This window comes from Anomalospiza imberbis, chromosome 3, assembly GCF_031753505.1.
Source record: "Anomalospiza imberbis isolate Cuckoo-Finch-1a 21T00152 chromosome 3, ASM3175350v1, whole genome shotgun sequence".
In the NCBI taxonomy this organism is placed as follows: Eukaryota; Metazoa; Chordata; class Aves; order Passeriformes; family Viduidae; genus Anomalospiza; species Anomalospiza imberbis.
In genome coordinates, this window is record NC_089683.1 from 16,068,267 (window position 1) to 16,092,816 (window position 24,550).

The 24,550-nt window shown below is 38.1% G+C and overlaps 1 protein-coding gene across 3 annotated transcripts in view; it reads left to right on the forward strand.

The window, feature by feature from the left end:
* Positions 1-24,550, forward strand: part of MBOAT2 (membrane bound O-acyltransferase domain containing 2) — a 92,131-nt gene that overhangs the window by 15,963 nt on the left and 51,618 nt on the right. For 2 of the 3 annotated variants that reach the window (XM_068183495.1, XM_068183496.1), the window contains exons 2-3: positions 1,529-1,674; positions 5,236-5,313. The exons of the other annotated variant lie outside the window; for it this stretch is intronic. In XM_068183495.1, the coding sequence (XP_068039596.1) occupies positions 1,529-1,674; positions 5,236-5,313 (224 nt within the window). The remainder of the gene's footprint in view (positions 1-1,528; positions 1,675-5,235; positions 5,314-24,550) is intronic. 3 annotated transcript variants of the gene reach the window in all.

A 24,550-nucleotide genomic window follows, 5' to 3' on the forward strand; every position in this document is an offset into this window, starting at 1 on the left:
TCATTGCTCATAAAGAAGAGAAAACAGGTCAAGTTATGCCCTGAAAGAATATCTCCTCATTTATTTAGGATTTTTCAAATACTGTTAAAAGCATAATAGAAATGTGGTGGTAAGAGAACGGATGGAAAAGCGTATGTGACAGTTTAAAGAACAGTTAAATTTAGGGAACTGCGCCTATTAAAAAGCACAGCCCTGCCTTTTGAGTCTCTTTCCCTGCTAGCACTTAATGCTTTAACTTGGTGTTACAGGTTTGGAGTTGTTACAAGAAGGAGAGTTCTGTAGTTGGTGTTTTAATTGCTTCTTTTAAAATGACCATGTTTGCATACTCTGACCCTTACTTATTATGGCCTGGAACTTGGTTGAAAAATGATAAAGGAATGGACAAGCTGAATTATGGTACTGCAAGTGTGCACTGTGTTGCTGCAAACATCAAATTAGGCTTGCTGTCAGGAACATAAAAAGAGTCTTGTCATTGTACCCTGTGGTGTTAAGATTAAGTATGTATTTCAGCTAAGTGCCATCACACAGTCTAAAACACTGTTGTGCAGAGGCCCAGTGAAGCATGCAGGATGTACAAGTTTCTTTTATTGAGCTGCTTAGAACCTGAAGCAGTGGTTCCCAAGATGTTGCTTGTGATGACTTGGGATGCCACTATTAGACATGGAAAATTGTTAGGCAGTTTTCTATGTCAGTAAAAAATAAAATCTATGAAGTGAGAAATGTTACTTTCTAAATAAAGTAATTTATCCAGCTTTTTGTAGCTTAACTACTACTTTTGGCGGTGGTTGCTGTATTTGAGGAATTTCTTTTTTTATTGTGCCCTTACTGTTATATTTTTTTCAGGCCATAATCAGAACAATTCTTTTTACTCACTGATTTAGTTTTATTCAATTCCACTTTTGCTTTCAGTGCCCTAATGTCTTTAAATATTTAATATACAAGAAATTTTCTATCTTCTAGAATAAATGGCTTGGAGGGAGGAAGAATTTCTGAAACTATCCTACTCGAATGTACAAGAAGAAAACACAGTGTGCAACCAAGCTGTTTATCTGATTACATAGCACTGAAATGCACTTCATTGAGCCCTGCTTCTGCACAGGCTACTGAATTGATCTGTCAGTGATCTGGCAGTGATTTTTGGAGCTGATCTGTAGCTTGAAGTCCTGCTCACTTAAAAAACAAATAAAACTGCAGCTCAGAAATTCATATTACTGGGAGAGTAGAGGTGATTTAATGGTTGATCGTGGTTTGGTATTCAGAAAATCTACAGCAAAAGACGTCGTTTTCTTTTCTTGATTTATGCACATAGTGCCTCATGTGTTCGATGCATCTTTTCCTCTGAGCTGCTCGGGGGAGCACTGGTTTGTGCTTTGGCCAGGGAAGGACTCATGGGAGAAGCTCTTAGACATGCTGTGGAAAAAGCCATGGCAAAGCTACAGGTTCTGCAAATTGCTAAAAATGTGTAGATATTTCTGTTAATTTTTAATGCACACTTGTGTGAGTTCTTTCTTTTCTTTTTTTTATGCAGGTCAACTTTGTAGTGTGCCAACTGTTTGCCTTGCTTGCGGCTATTTGGTTTCGAACATACCTTCATTCAAGCAAAACTAGCCCGTTTATAAGACATGTTGTTGCAACACTCTTGGGCCTTTATCTTGCACTTTTTTGTTTTGGATGGTAAGTTGCACTTAAATTCATTTCTCAGGAACTTGTAAATTTTTATTTTTGTGTTATGAAAAACATTATTGCCTAATTCTGTTGGGGTTTTTAGCTGCTGCAAATGTACAGAATTCAGCTTAAATATTCTGATGAGGTGCATAAATTTTGAAAGATCATCTGTTTGCAAACTGGTAACTACCATACTGGCTGCCTGTGGTTTTGGGAGGATGATGCAGGTGCAGTTTGTTTAACTTCTACAGCTTTTTTTTTTTCTGTAAACTTGCTGGAGAAGTATTCTCTTGAGGCACAGCACAGATGTGGTGACTAGGATAATTCCCCATAAATACTCGTGGTGTGAGATAACTCAGTCTCTTTTTCTGAATATTGACTATAATGTGACTTTTTTTAGGAAGAGTTTTTAGGAACTGTAAAGTATATCTAGTGACACTCCTAGTAGTGTAAAACACCTGGAAAAGAGCTGGCTTTGACTTCAGACTATTTCATGGCTTTTTTTTTCTTTAATGATTTGGAGGGAAGATGTGATTATTTTTTCAAACATAATTTGTGTGACTGCTGTTTTCATATCTTCATCTTTTCACAGTGTAGCAAGAGAGAATGTTAGTAAAGTTAGAAAAGGGTATGCATTTGGTTTGGTGAATGTTTTTTCTTCAAAAAACAGCTTATTAAATGGCTCACATCTTCCCAAGATGGTGTGAGTGCCAGTTTCATTTTATTGCATTGTAAACAAGGTGCTTACTTAGCTTCAGGTGTGTAAGAGTTATTTATGCTGACAGTTAGAGAGTATTACTGAGCTAGGGGGAATTAATCAAGCTGTTGTGCAGGTGGGTAGCTGCACACAGTGTGTGCATGCGTCTGCCTCTGCACATGCAGAGTGTGTTGGCCTCTACGTTGGCGTGTTGCAGAGATCTCCCAACATTAATTGATACATATTGTTTTTAAATTTTAGGAAAGGAAATCAGTAACCTTTATTCTTTAGATTTACATGCATGATTTATATAAAACTCTAGTACGCCAGTCCATATCTTAAACGTGTGGCCATGGTATTCTGCTTTGTGGCCATGGTATTCTGCTTTGAGAGAACGATCTGATCTCAAAGGCTTCCAGTCTTAGCACCACAGACAAAGAGGAAGATATGGGAGATAGGAGGTACTACGTGAGGATTTTTTTGAGAGCTGTGTAAGATTAGAAACACATTCTGTTTCCATTGCTTTAGAGAAGGAGAAATCATTATTTGTAACTTGTAATTAGAAAGGGCTAGTAATATATTCATATATGAATTTTGGGTATGGGAGATTTTGGAAAGAAACAACCTCTGCTCCCAACAGACATAAATAAAATTTTGTGGAAACTTCTCACCAGCAATATGCCCTGGAGGAAAAAAAAAAAAAAAATTTCTATTGTAGTAGAAATCCACATTATTCTAGTTTGCTTTGGATCATACTTGAATCTATTATATTAGCAATTAATTTCTATTTTGCAGTTATGGAGCTAAAAACTACTTAAAATTATGAAAAGAACATAATTTGAGATGTTGAAAATACACATTCTTTAAAAATTGGTACTTCTGCCAATGCTTTTTCCTTTTGGTTAAGTACATGTTATACAAGCAGGTTTTTTGATGGTTTTGGTTTTTTTGGTTCCCCCTTTTCAAGAAATGAAGTATGCATGCAGGTTAGGAGCCCCTGATACATCTTCAGTGACTCTTGGATTGTGCTATAACATGTCTTATAAACATATGTCACAAGAAGGAAACTGTTACTGTTTTGTTATATGGTGTTACTAGTAAATGTAGTAACTTGTAGATAAGGTCCTGCCAACTTAAATGTAAGGAAGTAGTTTGTATCTGCACCCTTTTAAGGGCATTTAGTAGTAGTTAAGTTGTCATTTTCAAGTGTGTTAGTTTTCAGTTACTTTTATAATACTTGTGATGGTGGTAGAGGAAAGGAAGAGAAGCACTAATTCCTTTGGCATAATAGCAAATAGCATAAAAGGCCCAGAATATGTACCCTTTGCATTTAGTTAAAAATCACTATTCCCTGTAGTATCTCAATAGATCCCTTTGAATGTTTGAATCAAAGAACATATTGCTATTGTTAACAGCTCTGAAAGAAATGCTTTCAGTGACTGTAATCCTGGTATGGTACTCCTTGTCAATCCACACTCTCTCAGGCTTTGATATCTTAGTCTCCTTTCTCTGTATAAGAACAAACCTCTTACGTTTTTGTCATTTTACTAATGCCTGTCTTTGCTATACAATATTGCTAATACTTGGCAGATAAGAAAACCAAGTAAATAATTTTTAAATTGACAATTACTATATTAAAATGCACACTTGAATTTTAGGTAGTTCTATCCTAAATGAGACTTACTTGGAGTGAAGCATGGGAGCATGTACAGATGGTCTCTTCTGTAAAAAGTAAAGATTTTTCAAGATTAATTCATGTCCAAGTGACTTGTTTTGCCTCAGTTTCTCATGTGTAGGATGAAGAATTTTAGTGGAATAGAACTGGTTTTCTTGTTGAAAATCTTTGAAGTCATTTCGTTGTGAGTAGAGGCGATGGAGAATTAGGAAATTGTTGGTGATAAGCCGAAACAAAACAGCATCACTGTAGCAAAATAATAGCTGCTTTTTATGGGGGAAAAAAATTCCCAAATTAGATGAGTTGTGTCACTTGAGCATATGTAAATGTGGTACTGAGGCACCAGAATGAAAGAAAAATCAAGTTACTGAAGATCAGCTCTTTTCCCCATTCACTGGCACTGCTTTGATAGCAGTGCTCTACAGCTTACCGAAGTATAATTCCTTCAAAGGCCAAAGCAAACCCCCAAAGCAATGGTGTTGGGATAGCTGTGGTGGTAAGCTGTGGAAAACAAACGAGGAGCTTAGAGCACCTTTGTGAAATAAATCTGTGGCATGTTGATGTGTAGGGCTTTTTTTTTGTGTGTGTGTGTGTGTGTGTGTGTTTTGTGACCATCACCACCATCCCTTTAAAAGTTTCTGACAACCTGGGACAAAGAGACTGGCTGGACACAGTCACTGTTTCGGTTGAGTGGGAAATCTTACAATGTTGTGGATACTAAGAAATTGGTAGCCTTATCTGAAATATCTATTGCTGTAAATGGGTAGAAAGATGAATATGGAAATTAAGCCACAAAACTTTCATGTTGTTACAGTTATTTATTCAGGAAATAATGCCAAATGGAAGTATTAGAATACATATTCTTTATATTTTAAGAATTGGAAGCATTTGCAATGCCCTCAATTGAGCTGGAGCATTCTAGCTACCTGGCTAGTTTTGTTCCTTACTGCTCTCTGTGCTATGCTAAAGGGAGAAGTTCTCAGCAGAAGGAAGGGTAGCAGAAAACCTAATTAGAATAAAAGGGGGTTTTTCTTTGGGAGGTGTGATGGCTTTAAACTTTGAACCTCTTTAATTTCACAATAAATGCATGCAGTTTATTGTCATTAAAGAAAATGCTATGAGGGTTTACTTTTTTTGCATGCAGTTGATTGTCATTAAAGAAAATGCTATGAGGGTTTACTTTTTTTCCCCCCTCCAGGTATGCCTTACATTTTGTTATACAAAGTGGAATTTCCTACTATATCATGATCATAATAGGAGTGGAAAATATGCACAAGTAAGTTTCCATTCTAAAATTTATTTTATTTTGCCTTTACAAGAATGCTGCTGTTGAGAGGGTTTTTTTTGTAATCGTGCATATATATCATAATTCTAGTTGTATCATAACATTTCAGTATTTGAATTCTCTAACCATGATTTTATTTTCAGGTGAGAAGATGGCTTATTTCGGAATTTTTGCCAGCTTTTAGAAATATTTAAAGCTCATTAAAATAATACCCTGCTGAGACATATTTTGTGTTTACATATTCTTATTTTTTTATCATTGCTTAATCTTAAGTATTTTTGGGTGTTGACAAATGACAAATGTGATTTGAAAACAGCCAATGCTAGTAGATGGAAGATGTCTGAACAGAAGACAATTTGTGTGAGACATTTCTCTAGGAACTAAGTGCTTATAATTCCTTTTTTTTTTCTATATCAATATGAATGCTTTTTTAGGTTAAGAATACATTTATAAGACACATATGGCATTATTTGAAGTTTGAATGCTTGATTATATTAGCAGTGTCTGAATCCATATAGAAAACCACTTGTTTCTCATTTTCAGTCCTTCTTAAAAGCAGGGAAGACGTTTATTACTGTATGCATATATTTTACTATTCCAGTAGCCTAGAGATCAGAAACAAATTAGATTCCCACTGTGTTAATTCCTGCATAAATGTTTAGTAAAATAGCAAATCCTTGCTTGAGTAGGTTCCTGAAGTATGGAAGCCTGTGAGAAAAATGCTGGTAGAAGAAACAAAGAGGAAAATTGCTTTACACAGAAAGCACAAAGCCAGGGCAGCCTTAGTTCATGATCCTACCTGTTAGAATACTCTGCTGAATTGTCCTGTGATAGTGAATGTAATTTTATTGTTTTTTAAAATATCCCATATTAGGCTCTTATGTTCAAGATTTTCTTCAAAGCCTCATGTATTCAAACTACTATGGATGTGAGAGAACCTTATTTGGTTGGATAACTGGTTTATAGACAAACAGCTTCCTTGATTACTGGTTGTTGTAAAGCAACTTGTTCTTGTAAATTTCTCTTTAGACATTCAACAGTGTAAGCTAGAACTTATGTTACTTAATATTCTAAAAAAAATTATTAATGTGGTTAAATGCAGCAAAGGGAGGTGTCAGTCAGGAGCACTTTGGTCTTTACCATTACAAGGTACATAGGCTTCTCAAAAATGGAAATCCCTGCAGTGGTTTACATTCCTAATAGCGTGAGACAGGTAGGCAGATTTCCTGCACTGTGGTAAGGGAACACTAATTCCTGATCCTCCTAATTCATACCAGCTGGTTTAACTGCATGGCCTGATCTACTGAGATGTTGGCTGTGTTAAACACAGCTGTTACTGCACAGCTGGGAGGGAAACCTAGATTTGATTACAGAGCTTATATTGCTTTGTCACCATATTAATTAGTCTGATATTGGATGAAGCTAAAAACCTCTTCTTTCAGTGGAAGAAAAAAATGTGAGAGTCATTTGTTACTTTAAATTGTGGACAATGTGTGGATGCTGTATGGGAAGCTCCAGGAGTCGCTTCTAGTAGGTGATACAGGCAGACTACAGAAGGTTTGCTCCCTCCACTGCTGGAGTATCCCAGAAGTGGCGGTGCCTGTACCTAAGGAATGCACCAGGTACACTTAATTTTCTGTCAGTAAAATGCCACTTACAGCTTTCTGTTTGGCAATCTGAATAGAAACCAAAGTGAATTACTCCTCTCTCCACCTAAGTGTTTGTCTTCAGGCTATGGATGTGTCTCATGGAGCCCAGGGGAGATTGAAGGTTAAGTACTGTACAGCAGAGTGCAGCTGGTACCAGGACTGGAGAATGTCAATGTTTTAGTGGGGGATGTGAGTACAACTAATCATAGTACTTGTATATACCTGCATAGCCCCAGGTTTGGGATTTACTTTTTGTATTGTAGAGGGACCCATTGGCTGGCAGTTCTATTTAGAGGTTTCCTGCATTGTTCAATGAGCATCTTAACCTTGGAGTCAAACTTCAAATACCTATATGTGATGTAAATATGGATTCAAGTGGATTTTGTATTGGAAAAGCACTTAACGTTTTGTAGAAAACATATTTGTCTAGTAACTAAGTTTATTCACTGACCTAAGTTTCCTTCTTTTCCCTGCCCTGCTGGCTGTCCTGCAGATTTCTTGAGTGTATAGATAGGAAAAACATTATTTCTCTCCTTGCTGTTTTCCCTACCTGCTAACATAGCTCCTCAGGGTCTCCAGCCTCTCTAAAAACTGCTTAAACAAGTAAGAGACAACTAAAATTTTTAAAAGGCTATCAGTTCGGTTGCTGTGCACTGGTTATACAGGCTTCGTTACCCTCTGAAGCAAGGTTTTTGATAAATGTTTGCATTCTCCAAAGCACTTTACCTTTCATGGTAGCTGTTGTGTCTGCTGTTCTGTGGTTTTGTTTGTTTTGATGGACATAGAGTTCTTTGTACTGTTCCTATGCCCATGTGTGTGAGCTGTTTGAACATGCTAATGTAAAGAGATATTTGAATTTGAGTAAACAAACTTTGGTTGTAACTGTCTGCTATCTGTGAAGGTGCTTCCTGGTCATATCTTTCTTGGAATTTTGGAATGTTAGTCCATTCCATAATATTTTTTATTATATTATATATATATTATAAATAATAAAATTCCATAAAAAAAAGTTCCCTTATGCTCCAAGCTAGAGCCAGGACTGAGGGGAAGGCTCCCCTTTACCTTCACTCCTTGCTGTGGGGTTGACAAACAATGGGAGATGTAGAAAAGGAGGTGTGGAGGAGATTTGATTGGTTTATCTTAAACTCAGATTAGAGCCAAATCAGTATTGATCATCTGAGTAAACTAATGCCCTTGGCATGTTAATTGTGGCACTTAATTTGTCAGTCAGGTACTTAATAATGCTGAATGTCATGATTTTTCTGATGCTTACTTAGAAATCAGACTTGTATTCTGAAGACTGTGAATGGAAATACTGACTAGCACCAGGCAGTGATTTTCTGTATGCTGAAGATTTGATGATTACAAAAATAACCATGTCAATGGATTGTAAATTGTCTATCTTCGATTAGTTGAAAAATAATCTCTTGTTGAACTTAACAGCTGTGAAGGAATTTCCTAGTAATCCTTGAGAATTTCTTCTAAAAGTATTTTCTCTAAGTAGCTATTACAAGTTCATCCACTTTGATAACTTCCTGTAACACTCTAGGCTGAGCCTGAATGGAACTCTGCATGACTTCAAACAATGAATGTATAAGTTGAAAAAAACTTGATATATTATCCTTCCTAAAATAGGAATGTTTAAACGTAAAAGCCTTTAATGAACATGTGTTTTGTAATGACAGGAATTGAGTGAAAAGAAAATTACAATTTCCTTACCTGTAGTGTCTACCAATTTTTGCTGTACTTTTAAATAAAGATTAAATACAATTATTTAATCTTGGGGAAGGTGTGTGTGTGTGCCTATAGAGGTATAGGGAGAAAGAAGGATAGGAATCATCTAGTACCTGCAGGTTTGTAAAGGTTGGTGCTTAAGTAGAGAGGCTGAAAAAGATAATGCATGGGCATTTTTAAAGTGTTGTATCCTTTGCAGTTGGTTTGGTACAAAAAGACATATGCTGTCTTAATGCAACTAGGAAAAAATCTGGTTATATGCTTTGTCTTTCCAGAGAGAAGAGTCTAAATCAGTCTTTTTCTTAAATCCCTACCTCCTTTTTAAAGTTTTATTTCATTTTATGCTTGATTGCTGATGTTACTCAAAAGAACAGTGTTCTCAGAAGAACAGGGTTTTTAAATAGTACCATTAGCATACAAAACCTCTTTCATCACTCTTGCAAACTCAGGTGAAAAAAAAATTGGACTTCTGCTGTAGGAAGTAGCTATAGTTCATTGAGTACTGATATTTACCTGAAGGAAGGTTGCCTTGCTTCCTGCACTGTGTGGTTTCTGTAAGCATGTGGAGGACAACCCTATCTTGGAAGGAAGCAGTAGTGTAAAATTGCCTGGGTGTGTTAGAAATCTGTTGGGATGGAGTAGCTTTTTGGCTTGCCTATAGATTTTTTTTTAATCTTTGTGCTCAAAGTGAAGCTGAGTACAATCAGTCAATCAAAACAAGTTGATAAAGTTGTGTTTTGGGGCTCTGTATTTGTTTGGTAATCTCGGTGGCATCTATACAGATACTTCTTCAAGGCACATTACTCTGCCTGTCATGCTGCCAAGCAACTTGACTGTTAGCAAATGAGCTCTGAGTCATGGTATCATTCCTGCATGGTTTATTACCTCAACAAACTATTGATGTCAAATAAATCAGGTTCCCTACAAAATGAAGTGGCAGAATAAATTGTACCTAGAAGAGTTAAGTGAAGGCTATGTACTTCTTCAGCTCCTGACAAAGACAGCCACTAATAAGAGTTGATTAAAAATTCTGGTTGCATGGCATTGACTGAATTGACACAGTAGTGTTTGGGATAGAGATTATGTTCAAGGGTACCATATATTACAGTAAATTTTCTTCTCTAAGAGCATAATTATCCATGCTTTTTCATTCTTTGATGAAATTTCTTGCATTTGAGACAAATTTCACTTGACTAATTATGACAAGCTCAGCAAATAATTTCATTGTTCTTAATGAAACTGCTGGCTGTAAGTTAGGCAAGTAATTTTTCCCTGCAGAACTGCAGGTGATGGTGTATGAAGTGTCTGAGTTGGAGCTAAAAGATGATGACCCTTGATACCAATGTACTGCAAACAGTAAAAATTCTGTTTGTGGATTTTTTTTTCCTATAAAGGAGAGTGGATGTAAATAGAAAGCATTGATATTTAAGAAATACAAACATCTTAAATTTAAAATCCAGTGTCTCAATTAAAGATGTTAAGTTTCATATAGCTTTTAAAGCTTGTCAGTTTTGCAGATCAAATGTCTTTACTGGAAGTTAAAGATCAGATCACAGAATCATAGAATAGCTGTGGAGGGAAGTGTTTCTGACTCCCACCCTGCCTGTTCAAAGCAGGATCAGCTAGAGCAGGTTGCTCTGTTAAACCAAACTCTTCCTTAGTACTATCATATTCTGAATAGTTCCAGTTGTCATAAGCATGCTAGTCATTTCATTTTGGTGTCTTGCTTCAATATTTATTATAGCTTAAAATTTATTTGAGGTGACTTCATGCAGCTTAGTTTTCCCATCTGATCTGAACGTGCACAAAAGCTTTTTATGCTTTAATTTTCCTTCACCCAAGAATTGTCCAGATTTGGTATTATTAACTTAAATTGATCAGGCTCATTTCAGCTTACAGTGAAATAAGCCAGCTATACTTGAGGCAGTTAATTCGATAGGAGGAGACCATGTTAGGCAACAAGCAGTAGCATGTCAGTCTTTCCTTTTTTGTAAGAGGTAACATCAATAATAAAAACAGGGGTGAGGGCAAAACACATGAAATAAAGACTATGCCAAGAAAAATTACGGAAGTCTCATGTCTTTAAGTCAGTAGAAACAGGTGGAAGCCAGGCTGAGTAACGAAGACATGTCAGAGGAGTATTTGACACTGCAAGTTGGTTTTACTTTGAATTAACTTTGCAGTTATGTTTGAAGTCAAATGTTCTTCCAGTTTTCAACCAAGAAATCCCTTCCTTTCTTCTTGACAAAGATGGTGAAGGATCTTGAGGAGAAGCTGTATGAGGAGTGGCTGAGGTTGGTTGGTCTGTTCAGCCTGGAGCAGAGGAGCCTGAGGATGAACCTCACTGCAGTTACAACTTCCTTGTGAGAGGAGGAGACACTGATCTCTTCTCTGTGGTGACCTGTGATAGGAGCGGAGAGAATGGTCGGAAGTTGTTAGGGAGGTTTAGGTTGGATATTAGGAAAAGGCTCTTCACTCAGAGGATGGTTGGGCACTGGAACAGGCTCCCCAGGGAAGTGGTCACAGCACCAGCCTGACAGTGGTCAGGCGCTCAAGAAGCGTTTGGACAGTGCTCTCAGGCACATGGAGTGACTTGTGGGGATGGTGCTGTGCAGGGCCAGGAGTGAGACTCTGTGATCCTTGTGGATCCCTTTCAACTCACCATATTCTGTGATGCTATGAGAAGTTGATTTACTTGTACTTCCATCATTATGGACAAATTGGATTCCTTGCACATAGCCCTCCTGAAAGCGATTTCCTTATGTATTGGTTGGCATAATTTTTAATTGAGAAGCTTAGTGCTTTAGAACAGTAAATTTCAAACTTTCTATATAAAAGTTGCACTGAACTATGTTGGAAGAGAAATGGGTAAATAAAAGATACAAATCACAGTACAGTTTAAATTTACTGTACAATTTACAGTACCTATCTTAAATTTGAACTTGCAATGTTCTATTTTCTGGGAAATTTTAGGTATGTGATACTTTAACAAGTTTGTTGTGTGTTTAACAGGTTTGTTGTGTGTTTACATCTGGTAAGAAGATGCAAGTACCTTGGACAATGTAGCATGGAGTTAATCTTCAAAACTGGATAATACTGAAATAAAAAATAGTATAGCAAAATGCTAAGAAGTTCTTGCAGTCATTACTCATCACAGGCACAACAGGAACTGTGAAGTCAGTAGGCTTGCAAAAGGAAGCTCTGGGTAATTTGGTGTATGATTACTTAGAGTGAATAATCTGTTCTATTAATAGATGATACCACATGGAAATGCACAATGCATACAAGTAATGCAGCATTTTAAACAAGAGTCACCTGGGTAGCTTTCTTTTTCTTCGTTTTCTGCTCTTTCTAGGTGTGTCTGTTTTAAATCCTATATCCTGGAAGCTCTTTAAGTGTCAAGCTTTTCAGCTCATTGAGGTTTTCTCTTTTGCTTCCCTCCACCATCGTGTCCACCATGTTTAATAGATGCTGTGTCGTCATCTCTGTGCCTAATCACTGTCTTCCGGCTTTGATACTGAGTGCTTCTTTTTAGTGGTAGCTGTTACTGTTTCTGTAAAAAGCTTTTTGTCTTCAAATAATATTAGTCTCTTGAATGCTTTAAGGATATCTTGTGAGGTGTAAATGAGGTGGTATGCATACAGTGAAATTAAATAGTAAGATTTTACCATTTCCCTACATGAGGTGTACAGATGTCGGCTGAAACTTGCTAAATGTGTTATAACAAAAGAAAAACCTATAGACCTATCATTTTTTTTTCCCTACAAGGTGGAAGGAGGTCTCATTAATCAGCAGTATCCACTTCTCTCCAGCTGTAATGAAAAAAGAGTCCAGGCTCCTCTGGATCTCTTTCTCTGCATGACCACGGTGTTCTGAAAAGCTGACTGGTACATGTTGTAGGTACATTCTTCTGCAGAGAGAGGACATTTGTATAAACCTATAGTTGTGGTGGTGTTAGTTTTTAGTTGTCCTGACTGCAGTAGGTTTGCTAAAGATTTCCTTCAGAAATCCATGTAAGCAGCGTGATTGTGATCACTTAAGAGTTGTCTCCACAGTAAGTTCTTACCATTTCATGTGATAAAATTCAAATTTGGTCTATGTGGCCATGATGTGGTATATTCTATTACTGTACCTGAGGTATCTTTCCAGAATGGAGTGAGGACCTTACTACCAAGCTTCTATCAGAGCTGCAGTCAGAAGCCAAAGGCTTCATCAATCCCAGCTGCTGGAGAGCAGAATAACAGCTTTTGCTGTCTTTTATATAAATGTCTGAAGTGTCAACAGCTGTGTCCAGATAGGGTATCCTCACACTGAAAAAGCTGAGGCTTTTGGATATGAGAACAAAAATTCATTAATGGGTAGCTTCTGAAAAGTGTTAAAATAAAACTTTGTTCTGATGTTGGTTTGATGTAAAGTATGTGGCTTTGGAGGCTGGTTAGTTTCTCTGGTGTTTTTTCATACTTCTGTTTGTGCAATTAGTATATTTGACACTATCTGTATAAATAGAAGAAGGGTCTAAATAAAGGAGCCTAAGACAACTAGAAGCAGAATGTTTGGTTTGTTGTGCCAGCTATATTTTGCTACTCATATAACTACTCAGTGCATTTTTAAAAGATCCTGGAAAAGTATTCCCTTTGCAGTGCAGGAGTGCAGTTACCTCAGAAATATGAAATGATTTCTGCTCTTAAACATCATCCTCTTACATATGAGAATTGAAATACAAGGTACATTATGAACTCAAACACACAAAGATCAGATGCAGTCCCTGTCCAGTTCTTATGGTAGAAGAAATAATTTTGCTGGAGGTAGTAAATCCCATATATTTTAGCAGTTAATAATTATGAAATTAGGTAAGTGATGCTTTCTGAAAATAGTACAATGGGCAATGGTAGAAGCAATGCCAGTGTTTGCTAATACATCAGTTCCTTACAAGCATCACCACTTTGTGTTTATGAGCAGAATCAATGAAGAAATAAAATCATTCTTAATCTTTTAAATCTTCTGCTGTAGCTGTCAACTGGTGTAAGAACATCCATTATTCAGTATAATTCTTGTAAACTTACTCTTCAGGTCATCACTGAGAGACATTTGTTTAAAGTATATTATCAGGATGGTAATGACCTGCTGTGTGCTTGTTTTCCTTGTGAAATGAAGCCATTATTTGCCCATAGTGTATTCTCCGGTGTTTAATAATCACATATTGGATTTTCTTTCCTTAGTCTCTCATATTGGAGTGAAAATATATGACAATCAGAAAATAGCTTCTGTTTCTTAGCTGTGGTTTCTCTCCATCTTCTGCAAAAACATAGGAGCACTGTGACACTGTCCAGTTTGTTCTGGATACACTGCCTCGGTTTTCATGCCACAGGGCATGAACAGTGATGACATATGTTTAAAATGGCATTTGGTCAAGTCACTGAGCAGATGTCTGAGCAACCTGTTCTAGGTTACTTTCCTTTCTTCTCCTTGGCTGTGAAAATTCTTGCTCTGTTCCTGTCTGCCTCTGTGTGTTAAGAATTGTAGTGGGTAGCGATTAACAGTTCACGCAAACTGTGGTTCATGATGCTGTTGAGAGAAGATGAAGTGGGAAAGAGGAAACCAAACAACCCAAACAGAATAACTGGTACTTTAATTACAGACTTTGTGTATTTATGGTTGTGCTGACCTGTTTTCTTTTACTTGAGTAATCAGACATTATCATTGGGTAACTTCAGCCGACAGTCCTTGAACTATCAGTGTGCTCAGTAATGCTCTGTTAAAGGGAATCTTCTGCAAATGGAAATATTGATTCATTTTGCCAGAGAAGTTCAGAATACCCTATCTCTGAGAGCCTGAGGGATTCCAGAATAGGACTCCTGCCAGATGGATGCTGGTTGGTGGATGCTTTAGATGCCAAGAGCTCTCAGGAGGCAGAGGGAGAAAATGGATGGTAGCCTCAGTTCAGCCAGACAGTTCTTGTTAAAGGCTCAGCAGTGAGCCTTCCCCTGCAGCAACTGGTTGCTTAGTCTGCTCTGTCAGCATCTTATTTTCTAATGGCAAAGTTCTGAGCTTGAGGTTCTGGGATTGACTCATATGGGAGCAAGTCCTGGTTTTCTGATGTGCATTTTCTGAAATAATCTCTTGTATTAATTGTTACAGACTAAAAATCTTTGTGGAATTTGAAATTGGTTGATGTTGGAAGGAACTTCCCAGAGGTCACCCTCCTGTTCAAGCAGGGCAACCTAGACCCAGTTGTCCAAAACTACATCCAGATGGCTTTTGAGTATCTCTAAGGAGGGAGAGTTCACTATGCCCTGGGGAACTTCTGCCAGCGTTTCCCACTGTTCTGAGAGCACCTTCTGTGTTTGAATTTGTGCATGTTACCTCTGGGCACACTTCTGTCACTGGGCACCATGGAAAAGAGCCTGGCTCCATCCTCTACGTAGCCTCCCTTCAGGTATTTACACACATTGGTGAGATCTCCCTGAGCCTTCTCCAGGCTGAACATTCCCAGCTCTCTCAGCCTTTCCGAATAAGAAGAATGCTCCAGTCCCTTGTCTTAAGAGGCCCTTTATTGGATTCTCTCTGGTATGTCAAACCCTCCCTTGTATTGGAAAACACAGCACTGGACCCAACATTCCTTGTGGCCTCACCCAGTGCCCAATAGAGAAGATGGGTCTCCACCCTTGACCTGCTGGCAATGCTTTGCCTAATGCAGCCTGGAATGCCATTAGTCTTTGTGGTAAGAGCACGCAGCTGGCTGCTATATGAAATAGGCCGTTTTCTAAGTACAAGGAACATTTCTTCTGTTCTGAGGGTGTTTTTTCTTCAAGAAAAGCTATCTAACTATTTAAGTCTACTAGCTTCAAAAGTTCTGAATTTGTTTTTGTAGAAGTGTTTCTAGCCATGTTATTTCTTTGCCTGGTTTCTGTATCTGAAGCTATAATGGTTTATTTTAGTTTGTTTGATTTTGCTTTTATCTTTTTAATTATAAAGCAATACCTGAAGACATTGGCAGATTTTCAAAGATCAGGTCTCTGTTTCAGTATTAATGGGGTTAAAGAGTTGAGGTCAGTGGCTCAATGTCCTAGTGGATACCTGTGATGGGTGGTGTCTCTCAGAGGTCTGTAGTGGGATCAGTGCTAAGGGATTGAGTGCACTCTCAGCAGGTTTTCCAATGACATCAAACTGGTGTAGCCAACACCACTGCAGGGAAGGGGTGCCATCCAGAGGGACCTGAACAGGCTTGAGAGGTGGGCCTGTGCAGACCTCATGAGGTTCAACAAGGACAAATGCAAGGGGACGGTGCACCTGGGTTGGAGTCATCCCAAGCAAGTACAAGCTGGGTAGAGAGTGGATTGAGAGTAGCCTTGAGGCGGACTCAGGTGTAGTTTGAGATGCTCAGCAGGAGCTGGTAATGTGCACTTTCAGCCCAGAAAGCCAATTGTATCCTGGGCTGCATCACAAGAAGTGTGGCCAGCAGGTCAAAGAGTCACTTCTGCTCCTGTGAGACCCTACCTGGAGGGCTGCATTCAGATCTGGGGTCCCCAGCATATGACATCAGACTGTTGGAGCTAGTCCGGAGGAGGACCATGAAGATGATCATAAGGCTGGAGGACTTCTCCTGTGAAGACAGGCTGAGAGAGATTAATCTGTTCAGCCTGGAGAAGGGAAGGCTACAGAGAGACCTCAGAGCACCTTCCAGTACCTAAAGGGGGCCAGCAAAAAAGCAGGAGAGGAACCGTTCAGAAGGGTATGTAATGATAGGGCAAGCAGGAATGGCTTTAAACTGGAAGAGCAGAGGTTTAGATTAGGTATAAGAAAGAAATACTTCCCTGTAGGGTTGATGAGGTGCTGGAACCAGAGCAGTTGCTCAGAGAAGTTGTGGATGCCTCATCCCCAAAAGTGTTCCAGCCCGGCTGGATGGAGCCCTGAGCAGCCCGGTCTAGTGAAAAGTGCCCATGGGCAGAGGGGCTGGAACTAGATAATCCAAGGCATTCTGTGATCCTATGAATTGTTCTTCCACAGTTCTTCCCTTTCTGGTTCCTTTTGATTCCTAAAAATGGAAGAGCATGACAGATTGTATGTGACTGGTTTAGTCTTATTTTTTTCAATCCCTTAATGAATGGAAGCTAATGCTGTGCTTGTGCATTTGAAATTGACTGACTGGTTCAATCAGGATGGGCATAAATTTGACTTTTTTAAAGATCGTTTTCTTTGCATGTCATGAAAATTGGAAGCTGAGTGAAGAGAAATCATTCTAAATCTGTGATGTTTTCCAAGCCTTTGCCCATCTCTTGTGGACTTGATGTATCCTGCAGACCAAACTTTGCCATTCTTTTGTACACTCAGGATTCCCTTTTGGTAGCTGGACCTTGCAATTCCATTCTGAGTACCTGCTAATGGTTGCATTCTTGTGAACCTGTGCAACTCCTTGCTGTTTTCCTTCTGCCTGCCTCTCTTGCCTCTATGGAGAAACTGTGTGGTGCCATGACCTTTTGTGTGTGAACTGCCATACCTTTCTGTGCTTTTCAGTTTGAAGGGTGTGCGCTTTTTTTTTTTTTTTTTTTAATTTGGACTGCCGATATTAATCTGGCTGGTTTGTACTGCATGCTCTTGTGTTTTTATGTATCTGATCAAGTCTGGGCAGAGGATGGCCTTTTCAGCTTCAGATAGGAAAGAATTTTCTGTATGTCTCTTCCAGGATTTCATGTTGGCTGATACTAATTAGAGCGCCTGCTACTTCCGAATTATTTTAATGCTCCTGTTCTTTTCCAAGGGATTAACTGCTCTCTCAAATACAGGATGCTGTCACAGCATCTATCAGAATCTCATTTCCTTTAGGGATCTTTTAAAAGATCATTTTGAGATAATATTTTTTGCTAGGGTATCTTGATTGTGAAAAAACGCAGACAAATAACCAAAAACCCCCCACCAAAAAGCCTCACCCTAGAACTAAGCCCCAGTTGTCCCCAAATAAACAAAAAAAAAAAAAAAAAAAAAAAAAAAAAAAAAAAAAAGGCAAATCCTGGGAATTTATTTTTGTTTTGTAGTCTGACGTAGTCCAGTATTCCAAATTCTAAGAAGAGGGAAGGACAGCATGAAAACCAAGTTGGGAACAGGAATTCTGACTTCCTTAGTGTACATAGGGACTTTGGTAGGTGTTACTACTTTCTACCAATATAGTTGTGAAGTTTTGCAGTTTTTTTTTAAATCTTTGCATCATGCTTTCTGACTAAATCTTGGGGGAAGGGATGATTTAATTTCTCAAAGGGAGCTTTACCCTTTAAACATCATAGGCTGTTTTGGAGATTTTTTTGGCTGCAATAATGAAAGATGGTGTATTATTCATGAAATGTCAATCTTCTTGCTGTTTGAACTAGATAAATACAATGAAATTTCCAGAGATTACATAAGTAGACCTCCAAATCCATAGGAAGCATTTCTAGATAGTAAGAGAGCATTTCTGTTTCACTGGAACACAAAGCTGTCCAAAATACAGGGTGCAGAAAGTTTACTGACCAACTACTAATCTGAAAGTTACCATTTAGATGAAGCAAGTATAAACCTTCTTTTTAGACAAGCTTAGACTTTTAGAAAGAAATAGATTGATTCTTCAGGATCTGTTGGTATGAAAATGTTAATTGAAAATTGAAGTCTTCTTTTCTGAACTGGAGACTGTCAAAAGTGTTTTCAAATTCATATGGGGGGGTTGTTTGCATTTTTGGTTTTGTTTTTTCTCCTTAAAAGCAAAGAAAGTTTCAGTATTTAAGTGTTTTACTATGGTTTTGATTTTTATACTCTTTGGTAGAGTAGGTAGATTATGAAGAAACCAGCAGAAATAAAGAGTAGATTAGAAACAGTGTTCCACTTATTTCTACACTGTCTTCTCTGAGTTGCTGGAAAGGACAAAACAATAAGACTTTTGTCAACAGATTAGCACTTCTGGAAGTGCCTTTCTGAAGGAAGAAGCCTTCATCTATTTTCATGCTTGCCTGTCTTCCTGTTTCTTGCTTGAGCTCATCAGGGCATGTCTTGTGAGAATCAATGTGTGGGTGCAGTTCTGCTGCAGAGTCCAAGATCTCTGCCTGAGAAGGAGGGACAAAGATTCTCATGGAATGTAATTTAGGTTCTTAATCCACAACTGCTCTACACCTGTCCTTGAGGTATATATGCACAATTGTGTTTTTTTAATGAAAATTTTAGGAATAACTTGGCTTACAGTGGTTTACTGTCTATGTAGCTTTTGGTCATGAGCTTTGTACCCCCATTTGGGATGGTTCTGAAGCAAATTAGAGTTCTGTTACTAAGTTTGCTTCTTGCTTATTTTTTCCCCTTTCATGGAAATTAAGAAATCCATCATTCTAAGCATAGTCTTTGGATTTCTACATTTCTTCAGAGGTTCTGTCTGCTTTCTTGCAGTCCCTGCTTTCCCAGAGGAATTAATAAGAAATGCTACATCTGGATTTTCAAGGACACAAGCATGTAGAGTGAAGGCAATAAGTATAGAAAGGAACAGGTGTGGGTGAGAACTTAGTTCAGTTCAATTTTTACACTTTTTTCTTTTTTACATTCAATGATGTGTTCTGTGACTGATTGCAACCAAGTTTAATACACAAAATATTTGAGCAATTTGTAAATTAGAAGATAGAAAAATATGTAGGTTGCTTCTCTTTTAGCAAACAAAGATTTCAGAATTTACTGGTGCTAAAGGCTCATCCTCACTTGAAAATATTTGTTTGCATTGATCAGGAGATAAGGGAGGTGTAGGCTGCCCGCCCTCACAGCATAGCTGAACTCCTAATCAAAGTTTAACATATGGAATGTGTTCAAAACCAAGTACATGACTATAATGTGAAATCTTTTCAGCAAATGTAACCTTGGTTTGACAAGATTGGAAGCATTTAAAAGAAATTTGAGTAGTACTAGAATGATATGACACAAAACCAGCTCCTGTGGGTGTGTCTTGTTCCTGTACTTGAGTTTGTCTTGCCAGATCATCAGTATCTTGACTGGCTCCCACAGCTGTTTTTCCTGCCTTTTGCATCTGATCTCTTAACAGACTTTAAATTATAAATATTTTAAATACAGATGTCTGTTCATCTATGTAGTGGAAAATTTTTTAAGCAGACTCCTTTTCTCTCATCTTGAAAAATACTTCTTTGGTAAGCAAAATAAAATATAGCATTCTGGAAATGGAGCCTGAAAGGGATTTGCGAGTTTATCTGGACCTCTGATCAAAGTCAGTTTGAAATATTTAAAAATAATTTTAAAATTCTTCAAAGTTTTTGGTCTTGTTTGGCAATCTGTACAGGTGCTTAACTATGCTTGCAGTTAGGTTGCCCTAGAAATTAGCCCAAGTTTTGCCTAAATCACCTGTAGTTTGAGCCCCTGTCATCTGTGTAGGGAAGTGTGTTTCCCTTGTGTTTGCAGGAATCTTCTATTTATATTGTCTTCTTTCAGTCCAGTAAAGTCCAAACAAATCTACTTAAATTTCTCCTTAGGTTGTGTTTTCAAGGCCTCTTTCCTTTTTTTTTTTTTTTTATGTAGTTGCTTTTGGAATTCTTCCAGTTGTTCCATGTCATTTGGAGATGCGCTTCTCAAAACAGGTTGAGGTATTTGTAATGCTAGGCAGAGTGAAAGGCTAATTCTGTCTGTTTAGCAATGCTGTTACTTTGCATGGATCCTTTCCTGCTCTAATGCTGCCTAAGAGTTGGTTTCCATTACAGATTTTTATGGTTGATTATTTACCGAGCAAAATTGTGCTTTGCATGTGACTTAATTCAGCTCTACTTGAGGCTTTTAAATATTTTTTAATTTTTCATTTTTTTTCCAAGATTTTCTGATCAACAGAGTGTTTGCAATTTTTATAATGTAATGTCTACTTGAAGATTTAATTAACATACTTACTGTTACCAAACTATTTAAATGTTTCTTGTTGTTTTCATAAGTTTTGTTAGTAGAGTGATATCTGATGGATTCTTATGATTTGATGGTATTTAATAAATTTTTTTTTTTTTTTTTGTACAATGTGGATTTGGGTTGGTACTCTCCAGGAGGCCAAGTGTTAGGATTAAGACCAGCTGACCGGCTGCAGGCATAATTTTAACCATACCCAGCAACTAAGTACCATGCTAATAAACTAATAAAAAGGGAGACAAAATTGTAGAGAAACAAGTGATGCACGGTACAATTGCACATCATCACCCACTGGCTGGTGCCCAGCCTGTCCCTTAGCAGTGATTGGTCCCTGGGGCCATTTCCCCACAGTTTCTATCCTGAGCATGATGCTCTATGGTGTGGAATATCCCTTTGACTAGTTTGTCACTTACCCAGGCCATATTCTCTCCCAGCTTCTTGTGCACCTCCTTGCTGGCAGAGCATGAGACACTGCAAAGTCCTGGACTTGGAGTAAGCACTGCTCAGCAGCAACTAGAACTTCGGTGTGTTATCAGCGTTATTCTCACTAAATCCAAAGCACAGCACTGTGCTAGCTACTAGGAAGCAAATTCGCCTTGTCCCAGCTGTTCCTCACCCTGGCTGTGCTAAGGATAGGTTTGATAATGGATGGCAGTCATGCTCATGTGACAGGGCACATCTGTTAACTGCACTCATATAATCAAGTCGTACTTGTTCTGGACAAGCTTATGATTCAGTTGTGTTGCACTGTTTACCTTCTAGGTATTTATAAATATGTACTGTGGAAAAAGCCAACAAAACCCTTTACAGTATTTGATTTTGAGTTCAAGGACCTATGATTTTTTTTTAATTCCCTTTCTACTTTTAAAGACCATGTTCTAAAGAAATGTAGCCCTTTTTTCCAGTTTCAAAGAAATCTTAACCATGCAAAATTTTTCTCAGTGGATAATTATTAAATATGACTAAGCACCATTTAGCTTAATATCTTAGAGATTTTACTTGTATATTGATTTGTCAGTTCCTACTTCTCCAGATTGTTTCTGAACCTTATCTTCCATTTGCTTTCTGAAATTGTCCATACTGCCTTTATGAGTTACAGGCTATTTGATTTGTGTTTTTGAATGCATTGTGACTATTAAAAAGAAAGATGTCTCAAAAGCAGCTTCTTGTGAATTGCACTTTAAGTATTTGTTAGAAGGGGCTGTTGTCAACTGTCACCTTCTGTTAGGAAGCTAGTAGTGATAGGCTGTTTTTGGGTGAAAGGGTAGTAACTGCACAACTCAATTATGGTTATTAATGTTCACTAATTTATAATAAATAATAAATAATGAAAGGTTCACTAATAACCATAGAATCACAAAATGATTGAGGTTTGAAGGAACTTGTGGAAAACGCCTGGTCCAATCCCACTGCCAGGCCACCCAGAGTGTAGTGCCCCAGCTCTCTCAACCTTTCCCCACAGGAGAGAAAGTCCAGTCCCTTCATTATCCTTGTGGCCTTTGGGACTCTCTCCATATGTCTATGTTTCCCTCTTGCTGCGGAGGCCAGAACTGCACCTGCTGCTCCAGGTGTGGCCTCGTTATGCAGTGCTGTGTAGCGAGTATGTGTCACCTCCCTTGAATTACTGGCAACACTTTGCAAGGTTTGGCTGAATGGGGCAGATAATAGTGTTTTGAAGAATTTCAGAACAGGAAAGAATAAATAGACAAAAAAAGGCTTGGTTCAACACTGAAAAAGCCAACAATGCATAATTCAATGGAGGCTGTTCAACCGTGTGTGCAACATGGTGGCTTGAAATTAGGAATGGGATATATATGTCATGGACGACCTCCAAGAGAAGCTTTGTAAAGCAAACTATGAAGTGGAGAATAACTGTGAGGACATAGTGTTGTTACATGGATAGGGGATGTGGTGTGATTCTGAGCCCAGTGTCAAGGACTTTTTTCACATAGAGTACTGCACATTTATTGTGGATTTGGAGAAGATAAATTAACAAAAAACCAATAGGCGTGGAGAATTCAGATGAGACATTGTAGACGTCTTGAGTTTGCTATCTTGAAGAGAGGCAGTTAAAAGAGATGCAACATTGTAACCTGCCTAAAGCTGTTTGTCTGCATAGGAGAAACTGCATTTCCCTTGTACCACAGTGGGGAGGAGACTGGGAAGGGATCTAGGATGGAAACCTGGATTTCGTCTTCCTATTGCTGAGAAAAGCAGGAGTTATGATTGTCCTGTTCAACAGGACTACTCATTTCTAAAAAGAAGTTTTTTTTTTTTCATGGTAGTCTCTTGCCCTAAGCATGTACCTACTTTTAACGATATACCTAGTTCTAGCTATGAATGGAGATGCATATGAACATCATAGAAAAGTCAGCTTATTAATTTTTCCCTCAGGAAGAATGTAATTTCTTTTAAAATTCCCCTTTCAAAAGGGGCAGGCGTTTGCTTCTATCTCAGTTCATAGTGGAAATATAGTTTTAATTTTCTCAGATGTCGCTGGGGCTAAGACTAGAAAAATGCCAAGAAGACCCCCAGTAGCCTTACTAAAGATAAAGTATTCTGGAAGATTTGTAAATGCCAGGTGTCAGGATCTAAATGGTTTCCTACTGTAAGAGCAAAGATAAATTCTATTTATGTCAAACAAAACATGGATAGGGGATGTGGTGTGATTCTGAGCCCAGTGTCAAGGACCTTTTTCACATAGAGTACTGCACATTTATTGTGGATTTGGAGAAGATAAATTAACAAAAAACCAATAGGCGTGGAGAATTCAGATGAGACATTGTGGACGTCTTGAGTTTGCTATCTTGAAGAAAGGTAATTAAAAGAGATGCAACATTGCATCTCAGTAGCCTTACTAAAGATAAAGTATTCTGGAAGATTTGTAAATGCCAGGTGTCAGGATCTAAATGGTTTCCTACTGTAAGAGCAAAGATAAATTCTTCTGGAGATAGACTTTTAAAGGGAGATTTTTTTAGTTCGGTTTGGCTTCTGATGTAGCACAGACATAATATTTCCATGGTTAAACCAGTAAGTTGTTTAATTAAGTAAATGTATTTCAAAATCAAGATTGGATGCTTTTGTGTAAGATTCAAAGAGTCAGAAAATATTTTGCATTAAATTGGATTCTGGTAATCACTTTTATTGATTTTAATCTGAGTGGTTTTGAGCTGTATTCCTGGCATTATTTCTTGTTATGCCTGCCTGGTTTTTGCCTTTTTACTAAGTGCCCTAATGGAACTCTGATTCTTTCACTATAAAAGTAACATTTGTCTTCTAACCAGGTATTTTCTAGTCTGAGCTACTGTGCCGTGTGGTTCTCACAACTGCTTCTGATGTATCTCTTCTGACAAGGATACTGTGCTAAGCAAGCCATGGCTTTGACCCTGTATGTAAAACCTAAAAATTGCCTAAGAAGTATCAAAATTAATAGCAGTGAACAAAAGGCATCATACCTAGTTTCTTCTTTTGAAGACAAGGATAGGTGGAGGTAGAAACTGTTTCTTCCCATGAAAGCTTGCTTAGGGGTTAAGGGCCTGAGCAGTGTGGCAAAAGGAGAGTTCCAGAGGAAGCTGCAGATGCCCAGGGCTCACTGAGGGGCTGCAGGGCTGTGGTGACGAGCTGGGAACAGGCAGCCAGTTCTCAGAGGGGACAAGGAAAGCTTCTGAGGGACTGGGGTATTTGAGCAGAGTCTGCCACTGTTCAGAAAATACTAGACTTGGCTGGAAGTATGAGTCTGTCTGCCAAGGACACAATGAACAAAGGGAGGGATGTGCTTTGTGTTCTGGCTGCCCTACTTGCTCACACATTTTTCTGTTAGGAATTTAAACTTCTAGTTCTTGTTCTAGTAAAGTGTATGTTGTTTTGTTTTATTGTGTATCATGTTCTCCCTTTTTGTGTCTGTTCTCCCCCCACCCCTGAAAAGAAAATTTAGAAGCCTTTAAAGC